The sequence below is a fragment of the Osmia bicornis genome, chromosome 16 (genome assembly GCF_907164935.1).
Source record: "Osmia bicornis bicornis chromosome 16, iOsmBic2.1, whole genome shotgun sequence".
Lineage (NCBI taxonomy): Eukaryota > Metazoa > Arthropoda > Insecta > Hymenoptera > Megachilidae > Osmia > Osmia bicornis.
In genome coordinates, this window is record NC_060231.1 from 7,051,710 (window position 1) to 7,075,937 (window position 24,228).

Consider the following 24,228-nt stretch of genomic DNA (forward strand, 5'->3'; position numbering starts at 1 on the left):
ATTTCTTTTTCATTTATATTTATTTTAACACGTTTCATTTAAATAATGAAATAATACTTGTAACAATTGCACAATTATTATAATTCCAATAAAATAATTCATAATACACCCTTCAATTAATAGCTACAAAATTTTTAAATATCATCGTCATGGGATAAATTTCATGAATGAAATTTCCAAGAAATTATATTGTTTACTATAGCGTTTATAGTTCTACGAAGTTCTTCAAAATGTGATATCATAGGGATATCCATTGCAAGAATGGATCTCGGGTATAACAAGCCTTTTGTCATTAACTCATTGAGATATATGAGTTGCATGTAACATAGGAGCAATCAATGTAAACAAGGGTTTTTACTATGCCGTCATCCTTCCATTAAAAGGAATGTTTAAATTACGATTTTAAGGTCATCAGAAATCCATCAGTTAACAGAAATAATTCCCTACTACAATATCCAATTTATAAATGACCATATATATACAAAATAATTAATCATTTATAATACTGCAAAATAAAAAGATTCATTGGAGAATCAAATACTTCTCCATTGAGCCTAAGCCAATAGGAATCCAATCATGAATCCAACAGTACAACTGAGAAAAAGAAATTTCCAAAATTTGCTTTCGTTTATCAGGGAAAGTCACGAATTGAAACACGATACATAGTCATCATCCATTTGACGTTTCGGCTTCGGAAGATTCACATGTTCTCTAGGAAGGAAACAACCAATACAGTTTCCGTTCGTATCGCGAGAGTGATTGCCTGTTACGGCACTCGAGGCATGCCGGATAATTGCGTTACTTGCCGGAACTTCTCGCGTTAACTTTCCTTTCAAAACCGCTACTCGCTAATACCTCTGATGGAAGATGTAAGTTGAAGTTCATCTTTCAACGGGTAGGAGGTAATTGATTATGATCCGTACACCTAACGAAGATAAGTGTACTAATACAGAAGAGGTTACTTTGCGAAAGGCAGAATGAAGATGACAAGATGGCTATAGACTATGGTTGTCAGAAGCATTGGTGTAACTAGGTAAGGACCAGGATGAGAATTATAGAAAAATACAATAGCTATAAAGTTCACCATTTTCGGTCCTCCTCGTTGAATATACTTTTCTTCGGGGAAGCTGTATGACAGCAATATTTATGAAAACGCTAAAATTTTCGGAAATATGCGAAGCATAATTACGCGGCTGAAATTTATGGACAACTCACGTAGCATAGCGAAATTACATCATCGCAAACTACCTAAAGGGAGAGTCCGCAGAAAATTCACGAGGATGCTGGAATACGGCAACGTTTAATTGGATTGTAAATTCAGAAGCATAAATACCTGAGACATTATCTGTTATGGAATGCATTAACATACGCGGGTACTCTTGTTATGAAAAGGCCATGAAAAGTAGGATACCTACTAAATTTTATATAAATCTGAGAAAAGTTTTGTAAAATATAATACATGCAATTTCGTTCATCCCAAACTAGTAAACATTCCCTAACTATGTAGTATAATAATTTATTCAAAAACTTGAAGCCTGATCATATCTTGTTTTCATATTCTCCGGTTATACAACCAACGAGTCTGCAACGTAGATTTTACACGGTCGACGAACTTGAAACGTTCTTCACGGTCGTAAATCACGGGTATTACGCGTTGTCGATTTTTCTTCTTCTAGCCTGAATCGCCATTAGCAAGATATTTGATACACGCCCACGAAGCTAACGGGGGATCGTTTTCATACCTCATTATGAAGCTATGATATACCCCTCTACGGTTTCGAGGATAATCGGTGCGGAGGGTGTACAATAGCGAAGAAACGACACCAATAGACGTTCACACCTTGAAGACATCATAATGGAACATAGATATGGGGTCCACTTTAAAAGTAATCAGCAGAGTATGGAAGAATATCTTAGAATATCTTAAGTCCAGAATTTTCAATTTTATCTTAAACGCAGACATTATTGTTTAAATCACAATAAAAGTTTCAGAAAATATTTATTTACAAGGTAATTATATTAACAGGAAGCTTAGACGTAGGTATCTTCAAGGTAGACCTTTCACTGCATTCACAGCATATTCTTCATAACCAATGACATTTGATCACTATGATTAATCCAAAACATTAATGCCATCTTCATTCTTGCACTAAGTACGAGACTTTTCTAGTCTAAATGAAAGATTCACTAGTCGATGGAAATTATCCCTCAGATGGCGGACCATGGAGGGAGACATGTGTGTAGGTATACACACATGAAAAGAAAACCATCGCCTTTGGTTCGCATTCAGATAGAATCACCCTAGGAATTTCCAAGGTGAATGGGTCAATAGTCCTCAAGAAATTGGTACGTCATTCGTGGGCACGTAAAGCATCGTTTTACAATGAACAATGCAGTTCCCTCATGGTCACGAGCAGTGCACAGCACATTGTCTATTTTTATTATCAATGCTTGAATAGCGGGTTTTGCAAGTAACAGCGTGGCTCTTTGTCATCGATACAATTATCCAAAGGCGTGCGCCAGAAACAATGCGGCTCAGTTAGCCTCTTGCGATGCGGTTCAGAATAAAGCTTTGCGTCACTAGTTCGGTTCTTCTAGAAACCTATCGGACCCGTACGCGTCATCCTTCTCGAGCAACTTGCTTCTTCGAGTTTCTAAATCACTTACTTTTCTGCTCCGTTGCCACGAAACTCCCTCGAAACTTGGACCATCTCGACCGACGTAAAAAATTTCCCAACTTCGTTCACTGGCTGTCCGCGCTAATTTCTTCATACATTAAAGATACGCCAAAATGATTTTTGAGTCGCTAATTTTGATCATTTGTATCGTGGGCTACAGATTTGGATTCAATATCCAAATCTGATGCTAACAGCGACAACTTGCAGCTTTCAGGCGTAACAACCTAACGGACGCTACGCTTGAAATTCAACAATACAGGCAATGTGATATTCCACAATTGAAGGGACGTACTAATCTGTGTATAAACCTGTAGCCGAGGGTCAGACAATGGACCGGACTACGTACCCAGATGGATGCCGGATGTAAACGCGGCCATAATCGTAATCCTGATGGTCCGCCGCGGTTTGCGCGCAATCATAATCCTTTTATCAAGCCATGCTCATTGAGATTATGTTTCCAGGCAATTAATGCGCCATCAGCAGTGAAAATTAATTAAAATTTTACAGAAAAGTTGTGTCATGAAAACGGGGGAAGGTGAAATGAATGGAAGACTAAATATGTTTTCTTTATTTTCCGTGAAAATTTTACATTGTATTGGGGATTTCTGAATCTCGGGGCAGCAGTTAAGGGTTGAAATAGCGTAGCAACTCAGTGGAGAAATCATAAATTCTCCTCGGGGATAAAGAACAAACGTTTCCGCAGGTGTCGGAAGGTATATCGACGCGAAACAATCTCACGGGAAACGGTGTTCCATATCAAGTCGGACATTTTTCGGGCTGAAAGAGAAGCATCGAGCGTGGCACTGCGTTAGACGTCGCTCATTTATCGACTTCCTGCACGGTTCTGCCGTTTGCCAGCCACGTCGGATCCGTTTGGAACTTTCCTAACGATCGAGAAACTGTCGTTAAACGAGGCTTCTTCGATGATCGCAATCCGAAACCATCTTATTGTTACTCGCAGAGGATCGTTAATTCGTTTCATGGTTGACGAACGAAATTGATTGGTCCTCCATTTTATCCTCTGGATAAGGGAATTCCCTGCCATTGAGACACTTCTGTTTATTTGCATTCAATTTGCCTGAAGTCTCGATAAGATGGTTCAGGGCAGGTTCGATTAATTTCTCTTCAAAGATTTCTTGAAAATTTTTGCTTTCCCCATAACGCCATTTTCCCGAGGGAAGCCCACCGTACCCAATACTGTACTGTACGTTACAGTAAAAGTCACGAACGTCGCAAACGTGCTAAACCCCGTGTAATTTCCCGAATATTCGAAGCGTAACAGGCGGACCGCACTGGGAGGACTGGAGCGTCAGTTTAGAATAGTCGGTTCCAGGCAAAGTTTCACAAATTTCCCAGTAACATAATGAAACGTTGCCGAATAATTCTCTCCAGAGACGAAACTAACAATACATTTACGTTTGGAACTGATACTCTTGTCTTTGTTTCCATTGTTTTGCTTATGTTTGAAATTTTAAGGGGAAGAAAATAGAGCGAGTATACGATTCATAACTTTTTGAATGAATTTTTCGTTTTCGACAAAACCAAAAATTCGTCCGTTTTTACCACTGTGCTTTGAACGATAAAATCAACATACGATACACGCAATTGTACCCTTGTGAAAGCTTCGAAAAACTGTGCGCCAGAATTCAACAGCTATTGTGGGCCGCATTGTGCAGTGTGTGTGCAGCTTCGAAAATCAGTAAACTGCGCTTTTTATTGGAACCATCGAGGCGCGAGTCAAGTGCTTTGAACACGGTTACCGCCACATCGGGTCTCGCCATCCTGATCAAACATATCGACCGCAATTCTGCGGCTTTCATACGATTCGTGTAAGTGCCAGACCGAGCAACGGACGGATAGCTATGCACATCGCGTTCCGATTGCTTCGTCCTCGAAAACTAGCGATGGGATCAAACCAATGACCCATATCCCCCGTCCATAAATTCGTGGGACACGATTTGTTCGTTTATACTAATAATAATTAAGTACCTGCAATATTAAGGGGATCGTCCTATATGACGGCCGGCTTTTTTCGCTTTTTTGGGGAATTTTTTTTTACGAACCATGAAAACACAATATCTTGAACTTTGTACTATATATTTGTTAATATTTGAAGAGTCATTCAGAAATTTTTGAGGGAAAAATATGCAGTGGAATTGTCTATATAGCTTTCGAAAGGGACCGGTGCGAAGAAAAAGTAGGTCGACGGCTGCCATGATTCCGGCTGTCCTCCTCATTTGAAATCAAAAAGTCAAACGGCACATTAATTTGTAGACTTGTGGCTATTGTCAGTCAAAATATTGGAAATTTCATGTTTGGCACAGTTTTGAAAATGAAGTTACGATTTTAGTCATTTTTTTCTAGGTTTTTGGGTTGAAAAAAAAAACTATGACAGATATCATAATGATTCTGGTACCTACTAGAACTATGAATGTACTGAACACACCATACAAATTTGAGCGAAATCGGTTCAGTAGTTTTTGAGATATCGTGGCAGCCAATTTGAAAAATGCAGTTTTGAGAAAAACGCGATTGAAAGTTCAAGTATATACAGACTGGGTTAAGATGTAATACCGGCGTAACGATTGACTTTTCTATTAAACAATTAGTGCATCGAACGGTTGTTTCAAGAGACGGCACACCACGAAGAATAAATTTTTCTTGCAGATATGAAATGTTAATCGAGCAATCCATTATTCCATCTTTTATTTCTTTAGTGGCACTTAAGATACGTCCTCGTTCTTTATATAATTATCGACGTCGAATATTGAAAAATTCTTTTACTCACATATTCTACAGATATTATGGAAGCAATTGAGCAAAAAAAAAATTTCGATTTTTTGGACACATCACATAGGACAACCCCCTTAATGATTCATTCCTATACTTAGGATGACTTCCTAGTCTTCAGTTTCCTCCTCTTGCAACCTAATTTGGTGTTGAGGGAGACCATGCCTAGCCATAATCCCCAAGTCCCATTTCTTCATGGTGATGATATTACAAAATATCTGAAATGACAAAATGAAACTTCTTATTTTCTTTTTCAATATTAGGCTTATATTACATCCAAAAATAAGCATCCACATTTTATGCATAACGTTTTGGAAGTAGAGCTAAACTATGTTAAAATTACATATACGCGTGTGTGGTTGGTGTTTGCCTTGTATGATTATTCCTGAATACTCGAGAAATCAGGCACACTCGTGGCTCCTTTGCCCCTGCCCTTTGAACTCGTATAAAGGAAGCACTAATTACAGAACGATAAATTTAAATGTTCCGTTTACTTTGAACTTCCCAGCAGCGGAACAGCTGTCTGCGTTTGCGTTACACAAGGGGAAATGTTTAAATGACTGCGTTCGCTACCAGTATTCATTTTAAAATTCATTTACTGCACCCTATTGTACAGAGAGTTCCGTAGCACCGTTTACGTTTGAATTTCCCGCTACTTCTAAATAATATGGCGGAGGAACTTAACCTCTACGTGATTTAATTTTGTTTATATTATATCATTATTATAAGAAATTTAAACATTTTGAAATAAAATTCTGAAAAATTTATTTTTATTCCTGTTTTGAAATATGTAAATAAAAAGTGAATTACTTGAACTGTAAATTTTAATGAAATGTAAAATAAATATAGATTAAGGAAAGTAAAGGAAACGAAATGTATCAGTGTAATTTCAACGAAGGTTAATTATCGTTAGGTTCATTTTATCCGCAAATTATCTCGAAAGAACTTGCCGGCACATTTCCAGCAAGTAATCAAGATAAACGTGTTTCCTTTGCGAGCCGTGTAACAAGCAGCAAATGCGCTTGTTGCTTTTTGGCGTCCGGCCAAATGAAACAAACTGAAGTTTCATTCTTGCCATCAGCTTCTCTCGAACCACTTGCTGCTTCGGAATTCTTTTTATTTCTATAGGAAAGGGATGATCCGAGTGATAAGACGCGACAGTCTCTTATTCTAATAGGACTGTAAAAACCGAGATATGATTAAATTTGATTTAATTTAATTAGAAAATAAAAAACAGTAGTATACTCATTAGTACCATTAAAATTATACTAAAAAAGCAGTGTATTACTCCATTACTGCACCATTCAATTTTTTGAATAAAAATTGATAAAGATGGCACCCTATAAAATGAACAAATGCTCATTGATTAGCAAGTAATGAATAATAATGAGTATAAAACAGATTCCATGAAACTTTTTTACGTCGATTCATCAAACTTTTGGAAAAAGTAAAACTTGTTCGAATAAAACTTCCAAACGAGAAAGTTTCGAATACGTGTCGCCGTTATACGAGCGGATAAAAGTCATCTTGAAAGCTTCTGAAGCTCGGATTTACTCGCGCAATTTTAACGATGTAAGTGGCTACATAGATACACATTCTATAGCTTCTACTTTTTTTTCTGACAGTGTCGCCGTTTGCAATATTGCATCCGACGATGATACCTTTAAAGAGGAATCTTTCTCTCTTTATGAACGAGATTAAAAATATTTTCATCTCTTGCAACGTTAAACGTGAATTCATGTTACGCGATAAAAAAGAAATTTCATTCTTTGATAACAAAGCTCAGGGGGGATTCCGTGAGATTTGTCGGGGATTTATTTTTAAATGTAACTGAATATCGCTGAAGTGCCTTTTTTTACAAGTGACAAGATAACATTCAAATGAAAAGGATTTATAGGAATCCTGTGTTCAAAGGTTAAAACATTCAAATTTTTAAAAATAATGTATCATTTACATTGGTGAAAAAAATAATAAGATATTCTATTAAAATTTTCTAAATTTACTATCAATAAGACACACTTTTATTTAAATAAAAAATTATTTTCATTATCCTCCCGTTAAAATTAATTATTGTGTAATAAACAAATTACTAATTAGTTAAAAGTAATTATGATCATTCAATTGTTTGTTGCAGCGAGTACGAATCTCATGGGTAAATTTACACAAAGTGTTCGGAGGATCGTCCAAGATGTGAAAGACGAAGGAACTTCAAGTAAGCACACACTGAATTTTAATAATAAACATACTACAATTCCTTAATTTTCTAAGACCATGGAGAGTTATTCCAGGGTTCAAGGGATATTCCATCAAATGGAATCTTTTAATTCATTGATATATTCCAAATGCAAATTTTCGTTAGACATTGCTACTTTGAAATTTATCCCCTAAAGTGCTAACATAAAATTCGATTATCTAAAGCACCTAAATATTTGTAGGGGAGTAATATCGGAGAACTGAGATCAAGATTGTCGTACCAACTGTAAGAAATAAGACGTTGGCTGAGTGCCAGCTGGTCGGTCGGTTAGCTCATGAATGAATTTGAAGGAGAAAATTTTACAGCGAGTTAGTTGATATAGCTCCAGTTCGAATCATTATAAATTTATGGTTACTTTAAGCCGGGAGCCTTTAATTTTCACACACATTTTTTATATATTCCCTAGTCTGCTGAAATGAAAATTTTCCACCATCTACTTTTCATTTTCTGAAGAAAGTTAGACAGGATATATTGAATAATGCATTGAAATCTAAAAGGATTGCACTAAGCTACTCATGATTTTGGTAGTGATTTATTATTATCACTGTGTTGTTTGTTAACATAGGTGGACAAACAAAGGAAGAAGTGATCGAAACAAACGAAAGATTAAGAATCGTAAGGATACGTCTGGACGGAAGTTATGAAATCGCTAAACGTGCACTTGTTGAGCTGATGTGTAAATACACTGACAGCAAACAAGTTCGCAACGTGTTTCAACGTTACAATCTTTTAAAACTTATGATAAAGGTAATTATAACCTTTATTTACTAAATAGGAGATAGTAATATTGAAAGGTTCTATCAGTAAGGTAATAGGTCCCACAAGTGGTAGGTTCTACCAGTGGGATGCTTCACCTGGCAAGCCCCACCACTGAAAGACTCCACCAGTGAAAGGTCCCGCTAGTGAAAGGCCCCACCAGTGGGAGGCCCATAACAGTGGGAGGTCTCATAAGTGAAAGGACCCACCAGTGGGAGGTCCTATCAGTGATACGGCCCACTAAAAGTAGATTACCTTATATTTTGTGTAAAAAATGAATATGGATTTCAAAGAAGGTTGATATATCATAACACACCTAAGCTACTTAAAGAAGATGGGAAAAATTTCAAAATCATTTCTTCATATATAACAACATAATTTTGATTTTATTTTTCCAGGATGTGATTAAATTGGAGACTCAATACTGGACGTTGGTAGATATACCAAAGCAGGAGAAACAGGAGACGGTACCTGCCTTTGTCCTACGCGCGTGTTCCATCATGGAGAAGACACACAAGAGCGGGGAGGGCGTTAAAACCTCTGCCAGACTGGCAGAGGAGGCTGAGACGAAAAGGGAACGCATCGAGAGACTTGAAAGTGAGTTATATTCATTATTTATGAACTGGAATTTATACCTTAAAAAATCATAAAAATGGTGTTATGAATTATCATAAAAATCTATAGAGTGTTTCACAATACAGATTCACCATACAAAAATCGTCAAAGATTAGATATTATTTCAATTTTTGAATAAAGCATAGAAGCTTTAAATGCATACTAAATGTTGAAAGTTCAAACAGAAGACGAACATATATTCGGTATACGTGAACGAATAGTCCTCTGGTAGCACAAATTGTGTAGGAAAGACACGAACCGATAACTGTCTTGTCGCTTGGAAACTTTCCAAGCATGAATAACGTATAACCTTCTATCATACGTGCTCAATAGAGGCAGGAAGGGATCAGTTATGGCATTATAGCATCATTGTCATTCAATATTATTGTAGGATCTTCAAATTTACTCCCAAATTGAAGAATAGTGGTTCAATGAAATATGTAAAAATTAAATTAATAATATATTTTATGTTTGTTTTAATTCATACAGGTATGACGACAGCCCAAATTGAAGCAGAAAACACGCAAATGACTAACGATCTGTATAGACTGCTGAAGAAATACACAGGACTAAGGAATCTGATTCGAGACTTAAAGGTATTTGTCAATGAACACACTGTAGTACACTACTGAAGTCAGTTGAAAATAAAATCAAGACACTTGAAAACAAAATAAGTTCAATAATTCCATTGATGGAACCTCCCACTGGTGAGGCCTTCTTAGTGAGTGGAGCCTTTCACTGGTGGGGCCTTCTTAGTAGGTGGAGCCTACTGTGGGGCCTCCCATTACTGGGGCGTTCCACTGTGGGGCCTCCTACTGGTGGGGCATTCCACTAGTGAAGCCTTCAACTCTTTCTTTTCTTAGAAAAAGCTAACCTAATTCCCACTGTATATAATTAACAAAGTAGTACAGTGCTTGATACATTGAATGCCACAATACAAATGGTCATTACCTTATGTAATAATAATATTATTCAAAACATTTTCACCCTTTTCTTTTATTAACAATTCAATTACATTATATTTGAGCTGTCAATCATTTATAACTACCACGGCATTCAACGTGTTAGTCTAATAATAAACGCTAACTCGTGTTAGCGAAGTAAGTAATTTTGCCACATTATTCGAACCTTGTTACATTCAGTCACTTAACACCACTCACCATAATTAATAACGCTAATGCACCGTTTGCCGCAGGAGGAGTACAACAGCTCAAAGGTGTATCCAATTTTCCCTCGTTACCCGATACTGAAGGACATGATCAAGGATATAATGCACAATCCAGACTACATGGAGGTTTGTCACGAGGTGGACCAAGCATAGCGGCCAGACCCCCTCCACCGTTCACCACGCATGACCTTGTAAATTTTCTCGATTTGCAAAAGGTCTTTTGCGCGGTCGCTGGTGAAGGGGGTGGAAACGATGGGAAACGAACCCGAGCCAAGGTGTTCGTGGATTTTGTAAATTTATTTCACTGAAAAAAAAACCACATATCCACGTTAATCGTGCGCTGGTTGACGTCATTTGTCCTGTGTCGCCTGATTCGATTTAAACCAGCGCAAATTTACGAGAAACCATTTGTTGCCCGCCACTTCTAACTCTGTTCGTTGATCAATGAACGCATTCAGAGAATGAAATTTGATATCGAGGAAAGATAAGAGGAAGAGAGAGAATTTTATTGGAAAATTATAATTAAGGCTCTTTTAGAAAGATCATTTAGAAACCCTTCGGATGTTGGAATTGAACTGGTGGTACAGTCGGTGAGATATCTGCTACTTGATGACTATATTCAAAACTTATTTACCGGAGGAAGCAAACGTGAAATAATTTGAAACTTAAATTGAAAAGTTTGCAAGTTTGACGAACTTGTTAGGAGTAGCAGTTCAAAACCTGTTTCGAAATAAATTCATAGAAACCACCATTGCATGATTCAGGAACCTAACCTAACTCCAATAATAAAATACATAATATTTATAGAAGATTCGCTACTTAACTATATTAATGTTTACAATAAATTTTATTTTTTTGATTTTTGTAAAATTAATCCAAAAATTTCTTATGGCATAAAGAATTTTTTTTTTTTTAATTAATGAACAGGTATTAGTAACACCAAGTGGCAGATGTAAAAACAATTCCAACATAATAGAAGTCGTTAGTTTCTGATTTCGATCGGAATAGCCGCTTGCACGTTGAAACACAAAATACAAAATACACCATGACGTTCCATGGGGACGTTGCATAAGGTGTAGAATTTTTATTAATCCAGCTGAAATCGCTCGTTACAGAGAGAAAGCTGAGAAAATGTTAGATTTGTAAGATGTGTCCGCATGTATGCGTGTGTGTATGTACGTGTGGATTAACAAGAGGATTAAATGTGAAAATAAAAAAAAAAACGTAATAATCTGCTTCCTGCTAATGAGCATGTGAATTTATAACGTTTCATCGAAGGAGACCTCTCTTTACCTACGAACAGGACAAACAGGAGCAGTCTAGGACATTGAAGTTTTTATTCGACACTGGAGACAACACTTTTTACGAATCTAAGGAATTTGTGCTTCGACCATGGTGCAGACTATTAGATATAAAATTGTTAACTTATTAATAATCGATGTCGTAAATATTGTACAGTATGGAGCATTGTATTTTTTTCTAAATTAATCTTGGTGTTAATATTCCCAAAATTAGGATCTTGAAACTTATCATGTTTTCATTCAGTTATTCATATTTTATTTTAATTTTAGGTATTTTCAAATCTAGGGAAGTTTATTCCTAATGTGTGGTAACTTTAGAGTATTATGGCGAGTGGTGGCGCTTCCTCCGCCTACATCGCTATTTTCCCTAGGGACGACTATGCTCGGTACTGTACATCAAACTGATATTAAAGCAGTAATTAATGTCACTACCCTTTTTATTTATAATTTCTACTATTTTTCTCTGAAATGAAGCTATGAAAATTCGGAATAATTTTTTACATAGAATATGTACAAAAAATTGTTCCGTATTATTAATAATTATTCAACAATAAATTTAATTCTGGTATGTTTCTAGATGCTTCCTCTTTTTAACTAACAGAAATAGAAGATAATAGACATAACATTGATAGCACTATCAATATTTTTTTCTCAATGATTTTAATTGTCATGATATTAAGAGAGTTAGACTCGATATAAGCTAAATTATTGAAGCAGTTGAGGATTAAAAAAGAATAATAATAATTCTCTCTGACATAGGAAGCAGTTCACTGATAATATCAGAAACGAGCTTCTTTTATGTCTGTAAGAAGACTTTCCAGTACATATTCAGCTTATCCACGTGTTAAAATAATATTATCTACTTTGTATGTTAAAATAATGATAGCCACAGATCGCACATAACATTGCTGCGTATTAAAATGAAAAAAAAAAGAAATGCAAAGTATATGAGCGTTACTTTGATACACAAAACATATCGTCATTGTCGTATTTGTATACATAATATAAATGTAAAAACATCAACATAAACAAATACACGTGCATACGTACATGAATCATCATTATATACTTTGTTCGAGTATGATATTTTGTAAATAATTGAAAAATTGCATAAACGTTCAGATTAAATATATAGGTACGTATGCTAGGTACATCACATTTTTTATTAACATGTTACAAGGCATGATTATTTTGAAATTAATAATGAAGCACGTTCGCTGATTATTCATTAATTGAGGTAATTTTATAATTCGATCAGATAATTGAATTGTTACAAGAATTTCCGAGCTCATCGATAATTGTTTTACGTTTTGAAATTCATTTCAGTAAATTGTTCTCCTTGAAAATGAATATTATGGCCCTCTGTTAAAAGTTGTGGGAGGTGGTACAAACACCCTCACTTTCAATGTCCGTAATGAATCATAATGGATACAATTTTATTGGTCTCCAAAACAATTAATTAATTATGATAAAATAAAACAAATTTACGTAACTGGAATTGGCAAATTGGCAACATATGAAACGAAAAAATAAAAAATAATATTCGATATGATTAGAAATTCCAGCAAACGTGCTATTTAATCACCTGCGACATCAACGTAATTTTCATTGAAAATACACTCTTTGCATTTGATCTGAAGAGTGCAAATTACAGTGGAGAAAAGATTTCTAAAAGTGTCTCACATAGGCTAACGTTTGATACACATAGCGAACGATCAATTGTTCGTATAGCATTTCAAAAACCAAGTATTTTCTCGCGGGGAATACATATTTATTTTACTACACACGCTATTGTGATATTGATTTTTCATTTCAGTCGAAAACACTGAACAGCCTTTGAGAATCTATCGCGCGTTCTATCGTTTAAGAACTAGTGGTAAATAATACATAAGTAATGTGTAAGAAAAAAAAAAAAAAATATGGCTGACAGCTCGAAATCAAAATGCAACATATAATGCGCGACACGCATTGAAACGACCACCGGATGATCCACTGTTAATTACAGTGAATCCTTTTCAATGTGTGACGATGCCTAGTGACCCACGCTCTGTTCCCATGTATGTTTCAAACAAAACACAAATCAAAACACAGATGCACTTAATAGAACCTCACTGACATGCAGTCCACAAAAATGCTGGGTACAGGCATGTACAACAAGCTAAAAGTAATAAGTTAAGTTATCGAACCGGGTATTGCAAAATGACTTGGAAAACATCCCTTATGGATTTTGCAAATAGAAAAGCATTATTTTTGCAAGTATTATTATTATATATGATATGGAATTTTTGAATTTTGATTTTGATGGAATGCATTTATGGAGAGGATGAGAACTAATCACATCAAAATAAAAAATGTTTACATTTAAAAATCAAATAAATATTTTTCGACAAGTATTCATTTCTATCTGATTAAAAATGAAAAAGAACGAATGCAAGATTATAATAGAATATTTTTCTGTCTGCATCCAGCAAATCAAACATGAAAACACATACTGACTGTTTAGAATAGCGCTTTCGTCGTAGACATTTGTATCTAACTCTATAAAGTGTGCATGTAAGGTAAAGGTACAATATTTAAATAAATACGACACAAATGACTACACTACCAGCTTGACAATTGTTTATTTTCTGAATGGATCAAATTCGTCTAAATCAAACGCTTTAAAATCAAAATGTGTTACAAAACATTCAATGATCAAAATTCTGTCAAAAAACCGCGGTATTTGTAAAACATTTATACGTTCATACAAAGACCAAAATCAATTTCAAAAATTATTCATTTTTGTTCCAATATTGACTGGTCAAATTCTATTTACAATAACTGTATAAACAAATATATCGAAACGACAGTTGATATTTTTTATGCAAACAAATCCCTTCTTAGACCAATTATCGTGTAATGTAAGGAAAAAAATTTGAAGTTAAGTAGCGTTAAAAAAAAGCAACACGTACATTTGTGTAGAAAAAAAAAAGAGTAAGGTTCTACTCGATGCAATGTCTTGGAATTAATGAATATAGCAAGTGTGCTCGCCTTTTCGATGAAACTAGGAGAGTGCCAAATAGATTTTGAAAGTTTATACGTGTGTGTACATGTGTGTGAATAATAACGTCACGCAGACGCATACATCTGCGAATGTTTCTGTAAAATTTTTATATAGAGTGTCGTATGTTATACTATTAATATAGTATCTGTTTCGCTGGAATGATCGCCAATTGTTAAATGTACAGTTGCGTGCAACTATCGTACCCAACCATAGTGCTAGCCAAACGAATTTTATCACAATTTGTGCTGCTTCTTCTGAACCCATAAACAATAATTTGATAACACAATATGAACATACATTTATAATGTCAATTAAAAAAATTCAAACACACTGATCAATTTCCTCTTCCTTTCATAATAATTTTAATTTAGAATTGACAGTATATTCACGCAACTAACATTGTTTAAATCGAAATTGGTGATCACTCTAGACAAATAAAAAATTTATCGTCTAAGCATAATTACAATGAACGTATACAGATGTCCGACACGAGAGATCTACCTAATGTGTTTAAAGAGTATATAGATGAAATAACCGTGTTAATGTTTTTTCTAGAAATAACTGAATGGTGCTTTGGTTTCTCATGAAATGTCATTTAAAGAAGATTCTTAAAATCATTAACAGTAGAGAAGAAAAAAGGCACTTTTCTATTTATTCTATTTTCATGAACTCCCTTTGAGGCATATATGAAAAAAAAAAAGATTAATTGATTTAAAAATTTTGTAAATGTTTTTTATTTGTATCTTATCATGAATTTATACTGAAAAAAAAAATCGGCACAGTGAAGTGATATCGAAGATCAATTATGAAATCAAAGGACCATTATGCATAAATATACAATAATCGGTCGGCAAAGAAAAGAAAAGGTAAAAAAATATTTACAGCTTTCGTATCGCGATCTTAATAACTGTGTTTACGAATCCACCAATGAAAATTCGACCAATCTATGTGTCTATAACTAATGATTGTACGCATGTCTCATCTACATACGTGTCTAAACGACCTTCTTCTAAATCATTAATCGCTTTATACATATGATAAGCTTTGGATGCATATTGATAAGTTATATAGACGTAAATTTTTATGAAAAAAAAAAAGTATATTTTGACAGAAACTTCGTGAGGAAGTTTGTGAAAAGACCTTTCAAAGAGACTGTTCGAATTGCAAAGAATATCCACAGTTATTTCATTGAAGTACCCTTTGCGATATTACCAGGTCATCACCATGCTTGTTATCAAAATAAAATTTGTAAATTTATTAAATAATTGACTGTATGAGAGTCTAGTAAAAACTGTCCAAATATTAGCGCAGCTAGCTTTACGTACTTCACTGTACAACGTGTGGTTTAATAAGCGAAGATACTCTTCAAATACATACATACATAATTAATCACCATACTGAACGAAAAAAAAGAATGCATTATGCAGAAGTATCTTCCATGACTCATATCATGTAATTTCTAATCAATAAATATTAGGGAAACAATGTATGAGTCAGTTATAGAGAATACAAAAAATGTACACTCTGAAAACTACAAATTTGCCATAACAAAAGAAATCGAAAACTCGTTTGCCATTTTGTAATCTGACACTCGGGCGCCACCTTTAAACCAATCAGGTGACGCGCAATCAAAATGGCGCCCAGTCACACGATCAGCTGACTACTTTGAAATCAAAATTAAGCGCCAAAATTTATACCTTAAAAATGATAAAGAATCTTTTTATTTTTATTGATATGGAGGATTTACAATTTACACAGTGTACATTTTTTTTAATAACCTTATAGTTTATTAAATACACACGTTTCAACATCAATAAAAGAATTTGAAATGAATGAAGTGTAAAGTAACTGTTCAGCATTTGCTTATGAGACTTGAATTGTTGGTACCCTTAATCTCTAATCCGTATAGAATTTCTAATACCCATGTAATCTATTTGTGGTAACAGATATACTGTTGTGATGTTTGTATGTTCGTTACGGTAGAGCCGTGAGGTCGGATTTGTTTAGGGATGCATAACGTAGAACTATATTATAACCATGTATGATATTGCTGACGTTTTTATTCTTCTCAATCAATAATTTACTTTTATTAAAATAACGTTTAAAGGTGATATGTGAAGATGAAAAACTGTCTGTACAAATTATGTTTAGACGACGATGAGAGTTGTTTTGTATTTTCAAACTGAACGTGTTTAATACAAATTGTATAAATTTCACTTCGTCAACTGTTTCGTATCCACTGAACGTTTGATTAATGTTTTTAATATTTTAAATAACTGTTTCATTAACACATTCACTACCAACATTTACATGCCTTTAAAACTCATCATATTATCTTATATCATTTTTAAAAAATTCAGTCTATCTATAATTATATCACCTATGACATAGCCCATGGCGGGAAATAGTGAACGTGTTAAAGAAACTGAATCTTCCACAATTTTGAAATCAAGTTGCAAAATTGTAAGTTTATTTTAAAACACTTTAATGATGGCGAGTGCATTAAAATTCCGTGAAAAAAAAGAAATAATAGAGCATAGATGACGAGTCGCGTATTGTCGATGTAAGTAAAAAAAAAATAGTTTGTAATTTGTGTTTCTAGTTATGAAATGAACATGCCGTATGTTAGTAAGCAAGGAAACTGTGTGTGTTTATAATCGCGTTCCTTAAACAGACTGGCCCTCATAGTTTACAGAAAAATAACGCGTTGATGTACGAACTGGTGTTCAATAGTAACTAATTAGCCATTAGATATGCTAGATTAGCGAAACTTAACATATGCTAGATGTCATAGTGTCGTATTAGTATTTACACCCTTCCATTAACGCATTCTGTATTTCCCGGTAGAACATAGATAGTAGTTACGTGTACATGCGCTAGAATAGTTCTAAAAGTTATACCTTGTGTCCACTGATTTGAACAGTACCTTATGGCTGCGGTGTATATTCAATGTACGATTTTCATTTCGTCTAATACACCTTTGTTACAGCTAACGAGACTTAGTTGTTTATTGGTCGTTAAGCTTTGTTAATAAAATACAATAAAATTTTGAATGAGCCTCGACTTGATTTTATTGAACCAATCCCAAAATAAATTTTAAAAATTTGTAATGCAATTAAAGTTACTAGGTAGGGGCTAGGGTAGACCTGCCCCCATAAAAAACGTGAATTAATTCTCCCACCATTCTATAACTTTAGACGAACATTAAAAAAAATTAAAGACAGATTTTATAGCGTCTTTTATAGACATAGAATGCAAATCTAATTTGTATTTACGGAATATTATTAGGCGGCACCACTAACGACATCAAAGTTAGTAAGAATCAAGATGGCTGCTACCAACTCGAGTATACCCAGTGATAATCCAACAAAGAAGGAGGATGAATTCAACGAATTTTATACAGAAGTATTTAAATTCTGAATGACATTAAAATGCTACTTTCCCTTACACAATTCAATTTTTCCTGTAAATGTTTGTTGTATAACTGTAAACACTTGCACCATATTTTGAAGGTTAAAAAATGTCACTTTGTATGAGTCAAATGACAATAATAAATAGATTTATAACCCTATATATCACACAATTTACCTTACTTTATAAACTGCATCTAATATTTATTTAAATTACTATAAACGAACTTGTTTTCTCAGTCAAATTGTACTTTGTAAATAAGCCTAACCTATACAAATGCATCTGCTTCCTAATAAACTTGTTTTGCTGAGCTTGAGAACAGTTGTTTTTATTTAGGTGAAAGAAATAGAAAAAAGGGATTCAGTATTGACTCCCAAGCAACAAATTGATAGACTACTTCGGCCTGGATCATCTTATTTTAACTTAAACCCTTTTGAGGTGTTGCAAATTGATCCGTCAACTTCTATAGATGAGATCAAGAAGAAATATCGACGTGTAAGTGATTTTATTCTCCTTAACTCTACATATGAATCTGTATTATTACACATTGATTCATTTTTATTTTATAGATGTCAATACTTGTCCATCCTGATAAAAATCAGGATGATGCAGAACGTGCACAACAAGCATTTGAAAGTAAGTATCAAGTTTGATTTTATAATATGATAGATTATTAATATTTTTCTTTCCTTACAGTTGTAAATAAAGCATGGAAAACATTAGAGAATGAAGAAACCAGAGCAAAATGTATGGATGTTATTGAAGAAGCCAAAGCTCGGACTGACCACATGGCAAGTATAAAAAAATAAAACTTCTATTTTTTTATAGAAACATACATAATGATAGAAAACTTTATTAGATTGCGGAGAAGAAAAAGAAATTGAAAAAAGAGGGAAAAACAGATAGCGGAGCTATACTTGAAGAAGAAACAGACGAAGGTTACAGACATGCAGTCTGGGTCATGACAATGAAGCTTTTCGCTGACATGGAGCGCAGAAGGTGTGTAATAATTTAAATAACGAAACGGAATCATATGAATAATGTTATGTTTTATGCAGAAGAGAATTAGCTACTAGAGATGCGGAGCAGCGTAAAAGAAAACGAGAAGAAGAATTATCCGCGGAAGCGCAAGCTGCGTTAGAACGTGAGTGGCAAAAAAATTTCGAAGAATCTCGACAATCAAGAGTCGACAGTTGGAAAGCTTTCCAATCTGGTAGTAGTGCTACAAAACAAAAGAAAGCTAAGAAACTGAAGGCTTTCAGGCCACCCAAGACGAAAGCAGAATCTCGATAATTAAATTCTTGTTCCTGGCACCTGAGTAGATTCCTTTATTCAGTACAATGTCTTTTTTTCTATATTTCTTGAGGAAATAGTGTTCTATTCATCATATGACATTAAATTTATTGAAACTGTTTGAGACTGTTCTCATTTCACACGTATTAGCTAATCAAAAACTTGTTATTCAAGACTAATTATATCGAATCAGGTGTCAAAGCAGGCAATGTGGTATAAACGAAATAACAAGTAGCTTGAGTAACAAAGTGAGAACGTATAATGAATGTATCTTTTAAGAATTTGTGTGTTTGTTGAATGCTTAGGTATGTATGGATATGCATACATAGTTGTGATACATTTACATGGCCCTGGTAAGTTAAATTTGAACGCAGTCTGAGTATAAAAAATTATTTTTAAATTTTAATATAATCTATATTTCCAGTGTGTATTATAGCAATTATCAATTCTGAAGTGTATACACACTTCATACTTTTTAAACAAATCAATTAATTAATTTTATTAGGTTAAAATTTTGTACCGCATAATGTACGATAATGAAGGTACAGTATACAAATATGATTTCATGCAAAGTATCAGTATATAACCTTTAATCACGTAATTATCATTCTATTCTAAAATAAAATGTTTTATTTATTACTTACGTTTATTAGATGAAAGCAGGATATCTTTCGAATTTCTTTCTTCCACTTTTTGCAACTACTTTAGTTCGTTATACCCCGTTATGAAATCCACTACATTAGTCATAACTCCCACTTCAGATAAATTAAAAAAATTACAGTTATTATTATTTTAATTATTAAACTGTTATATTAATTAATTATTAAATTATTATTAAATTTTATTATTAAGTGTTAAACAAAGTGATAAAACGAAATTGTAAATTACACTGTCGCGTTCAACTAACTTAACGGGTCATATAGTCACGACTTCCGGTTTACTATCGGTAAAACAAATGTTGCAACTCAACGTACATTTGGTCCAATTGTATTTGTAAGATTATTGTAGAAGAGGGACGTAAATTTTCTCGTTACAGTCACTTCATACAGTCTTATCAACATATGAAAGTCAATGTTGTACAAGTGCCGATGTGAATGAGAATATGTGAGTATAAAAGAAATCTGAATATAGGATTTTTATTAAAGACATTAAATCGTATGAATGAACTTCGCTGTGAAGCAGTATATTTTTAACCTTTCTTTCTTCTTATGTTTTTGTAATATACCGCTCCAAATTGTCGTCACCTGTTCACGTAATATTAATGTGAATTTTTCTATGATGCCATATACTTCGCTAACACCGATTTATATACCAGCGCAAATATTAATGACCAGTTCACTGTTCACAGGCAACGCCGAATGATGCATTAAATACACAGTTGAAAGGTACCTCGTTTAGTTATATGTATAACAGAAAAAAGACAATTTTGTTACATCTCGCAACAGATCACTTTTTAAACATTCAGCATCGAACGAAATTGCGTAAGACATCTTTTTAATATCTTTTTACATTTTTTTTTCATTATTCACTCATTTATGGTTATGTACACGACTGTATCATAGTATTATTTAATAGAAGGAAACAATTAGTTTCGTACATAAAGTATGGATGTATGTATATTAAAGTATAATTTGTATTGTTCATTATTTAGTTTCGTCATTAATGTATTCGTCTTGTATATTATGACGTCCATAAGATATAAAATGTAAATATGATACATATCGAGCATGCGTAATTTAATGAATCCACTCAGGGTGTATGAAAAAGCGTATTAACACGTTTACCTGACTGAGTTAATTAGATTTCGAAACGATTAGTAAAATTTTTTGAATCAAAAAATGAGGTGCGCAGGCGCGAGACCAAAAGCGCGCGAAAATATGAACGTTGTGCGTTCGAGAATCAAAAATCAATCAGCATTTGATTTATTTATCTCAAGTAAATATGAAATTTTTTATACACTCTACACACATAACAATAAGAAAAATTAATAATAGTAATCCATGTTGTTTATATACCGTCATATTTTATACTTGACGAGCTTCTCTATCAAACTGCATTTATAATATTGTTTACATCGTTCTTTTAAAAAAGTTTTTTTATATTGTAGACAAGTTAGTGAAAATTGCAGGTACAAAAATGCGGGATACACGGGTGTACTTGTTGTAAGTAACCATTTAAATATCTTTTAATTTAATTAAAATTTTGTTAATAGCATTAAATGCGCTAATATTTACTTACAATCCTAACTTTTGTATTGCAAATAGAAGTATATTGAACACAGTATTCATAGTGTAAATTACATGGTACTTGAATGTTATTAGCATTTTTCTTGTAGTTTCTATTTCAACTTCTATTTGCTAAACAGCTTGTCATAATGTCTTTCGTAGTTACTGCATCGACGATGAGTTACGATCAAATGCATTTTACGTGACTGTACACTTCCATCCGGAGTGTGCACGTGAGGTGCATGCAGAGCTCCATGAACCGAACTATACACATACATGTTTTATCTGTTTATCTAGTTTATTTATGACACATTTGAATTTTTCTCCGGTATTTTGAATATTTTCAATAAAAGTAATTAATATTGTGAAATAATTTATTACTCGTACTATATTTGTTCTGTTTGTCATAGTACATAAATAATTCATACGAAATTGATTATTCATCGGATAAAAATGTTAATAAATAAACTATAAACAAATTTCCAAGATAAGTAACTTTCAGACCAGCTGAAAGTAAGGCATAATCGGTACCAAGAAAACTACCTTAACATTTCACCAATACAAACATTTCGTCATGTTTTTCTTGAACATGCAAACTGTGTACACACAGATTGCTTACGCTGCAAAAAGAAATATGTATAAAGTTCATCTCTGCATGTACAGTTTACTCCATAATGTATATATCCAATGTCTGATCTCCATAATGTACATAACAACAAAATTGTTATCTTTGTCTGCATGTATGTCCACACATACAAAGCAGTGAGGATAAATATAAGGATTTCCTCATGAACGGAGGAAACCGTTCTTTGTAGTGCCGCTCACAGCGCCCAAAGAAACGCGAATAGTCTTTACAAACGGAACGCGAATGGCTGCGTGAACCGTTACACAGATGGAAACATCGGTGTGCGTCTCGCGCGCAGGTAAACGGAAATACATTTGAAAGTATAGCCGGGTTCGTTGATGCATGCGGCTGGTGCTGTCCAGCGGAGCTGATGGAGCCAGGAGACCCCCTACTCCATCTCCACCTGTACACACCTATGCGCTCACACACACTTGTCACATAGGTTACTTACAAAGACTGAATGTGTATTAGTTTGTCTGTGTTCCGGAGCCTAAGAAAAACGCCAGTGATGGGGGTGCAGTAGGAGGGGCCCCTCGGGCTGCGTCAGTGCTGTCCACAGGAGCCTTTAAGGTATTTTTACGTATCCTAGTAGCCACCCACTCACGTTCTTACCTAGGTATTTAGACTTTGTGTACAGGACTCATGGGTGCCCCAGGAGTAAGAGGAGACCAAGGGACTTAAGGTTCTCCCAGTCCGTCCTATGGACAGCACTAGGTGGATGGTAGGGCGCTAAGTGGTTCGAGTCCTCCGTGCCAAAGAAAGCGATACCGAGGTCTAAACCAAGTTCCACATACTTAGGACAGTATGCAAATGAAAGGAACACGATCTGTCTGAAGCGCCTCGCGTAAAGGTATCCGTATCCGCGGTGGGATACATGTGTGTGCGTATGTACAGAACCGCGTGAAACCTGTTCGCACACACTCAGCCGGAGATAAATTTCGTGCGTGTGCTCGTCACGCGACAGGGGTAATGCCAGTGTATCAAAAGTATTCAGGCACGGCCGAAAGCAGCCGGGTATCGCGGTAAGAGCATCCCTACGACCTCGTCGTAACGGCGTGTGCGTGCGCGCAGGTAGAAGGAACACGTTTCGTCGACAAACGAGCGTCTACGAACGGCGATCGGTGCACACAGCGACAGAAAAATGCTGGTGTGCGTGTGCACAGGTAGGTAGAAGGAAGAGAACAGTGCGGCAACCGAGGCAGAGGTGCGGCGTGTTTCGCTTCGCTGCGACACTACACGAGACTGCAGTGTGTTGGCCGCTGCTCTGGCTCGTTCCTCATCGCTTTTGAGATCGAACACGAACGGATCGCGGATCGTGGAAAAGCCGGGAACCTGTTGCGTACGTCGCGACGCCTGCCCGATCTCTCGCGTGGCAGTGTCAGCCTTGACGGGCGCCAGCCAACCTGGACACGTATTTTTCACCTGGAACGGATAACGCGAGTTCACACGTGGAGTACCGAGTGCGCGTAATCACCGAGGAGAGGTTCCTCGACGTCGGGTGAACCGGGAAATGTGACGTCGATATGTGATCCATGATCGAGTGTCAACGGAGTGCTGATCAGGGGAGGCACCATGTCGACGACGGACGTGTTCCGCATCGCGCAACAGGCACCCACCGGCGAAGAGGAGCAAGGGTAACGTTGAACACTCTTCTTTCTGCATGCTTTACCTTAGTACTGAAACAATGGGGGATTTTCATTGAAGAAAAGGTGCTACTATCAAGGGGGCATATCGGTGATTGTTCTGGAATTGTTTTCTTTGAGATCCCCGCTCCGAGGCATGGCCGATGGAACGTTGAATCGTCGCGCTAGAATGTCATTTAGTCAGGTGTTTTCCCTGCTGGCTTAGCGAGCCTTTTGTGTACAGTTCGTAACATAGGCGCTCGCTTAGGACGAATCTTATTTACCTATCTCGTATCTCTCGACCGTTTATCGAAATCATTTACGTTATACTTTCTACGCTGCTCGAGGCAACCAGCACGTACCAACGGACCGACTGTCGAATACTGAACCGTCTGGTGTAAGAAGTTCGCAAGAAACCTGTTTCAGAACTACCGTACCAGCTAAGCA

At 35.2% G+C, this 24,228-nt stretch overlaps 3 protein-coding genes across 6 annotated transcripts in view; all 3 read left to right on the forward strand.

Annotated features, from left to right (window-relative positions):
• Positions 1–12,767, forward strand: part of LOC114872263 — a 60,184-nt gene extending 47,417 nt beyond the window's left edge. For all 3 annotated transcript variants that reach the window (XM_029179307.2, XM_046289325.1, XM_029179306.2), the window contains 5 exons: positions 7,603–7,680; positions 8,288–8,469; positions 8,877–9,075; positions 9,583–9,689; positions 10,289–12,767. In XM_029179307.2, the coding sequence (XP_029035140.1) occupies positions 7,603–7,680; positions 8,288–8,469; positions 8,877–9,075; positions 9,583–9,689; positions 10,289–10,414 (692 nt within the window). In that variant the 3' untranslated portion in view covers positions 10,415–12,767. The remainder of the gene's footprint in view (positions 1–7,602; positions 7,681–8,287; positions 8,470–8,876; positions 9,076–9,582; positions 9,690–10,288) is intronic.
• Positions 12,768–17,899: 5,132 nt separating this feature from the next.
• LOC114872261 (dnaJ homolog subfamily C member 8) lies at positions 17,900–20,955 on the forward strand. Its single transcript, XM_029179303.2, has 6 exons — positions 17,900–18,010; positions 18,353–18,511; positions 18,586–18,652; positions 18,713–18,807; positions 18,876–19,015; positions 19,075–20,955. Exons 1-6 carry the CDS (start codon positions 17,933–17,935, stop codon positions 19,307–19,309), a joined length of 774 nt encoding a protein of 257 aa, XP_029035136.1. The 5' UTR covers positions 17,900–17,932; the 3' UTR covers positions 19,310–20,955.
• Positions 20,956–22,782: 1,827 nt separating this feature from the next.
• Positions 22,783–24,228, forward strand: part of LOC114872247 — a 37,346-nt gene continuing 35,900 nt past the window's right edge. For both annotated transcript variants that reach the window (XM_029179278.2, XM_029179279.2), the window contains exon 1: positions 22,783–23,793. In XM_029179278.2, coding sequence (XP_029035111.2) covers positions 23,732–23,793 — 62 coding nt within the window. In that variant the 5' untranslated portion in view covers positions 22,783–23,731. The remainder of the gene's footprint in view (positions 23,794–24,228) is intronic.

What these genes read in the sequence shown, in the direction of transcription:
- LOC114872261 (XM_029179303.2), top strand. Translation starts at nt 17,933, where the DNA reads ATGGCTGCTACCAACTCGAGTATACCCAGTGATAATCCAACAAAGAAG. An exon ending in AAGCTCGGACTGACCACATG is followed by an intron (nt 18,808 to 18,875) that starts GCAAGTATAAAA and finishes AAACTTTATTAG; the next exon opens with ATTGCGGAGAAGAAAAAGAA. An exon ending in GCTGACATGGAGCGCAGAAG is followed by an intron (nt 19,016 to 19,074) that starts GTGTGTAATAAT and finishes TGTTTTATGCAG; the next exon opens with AAGAGAATTAGCTACTAGAG.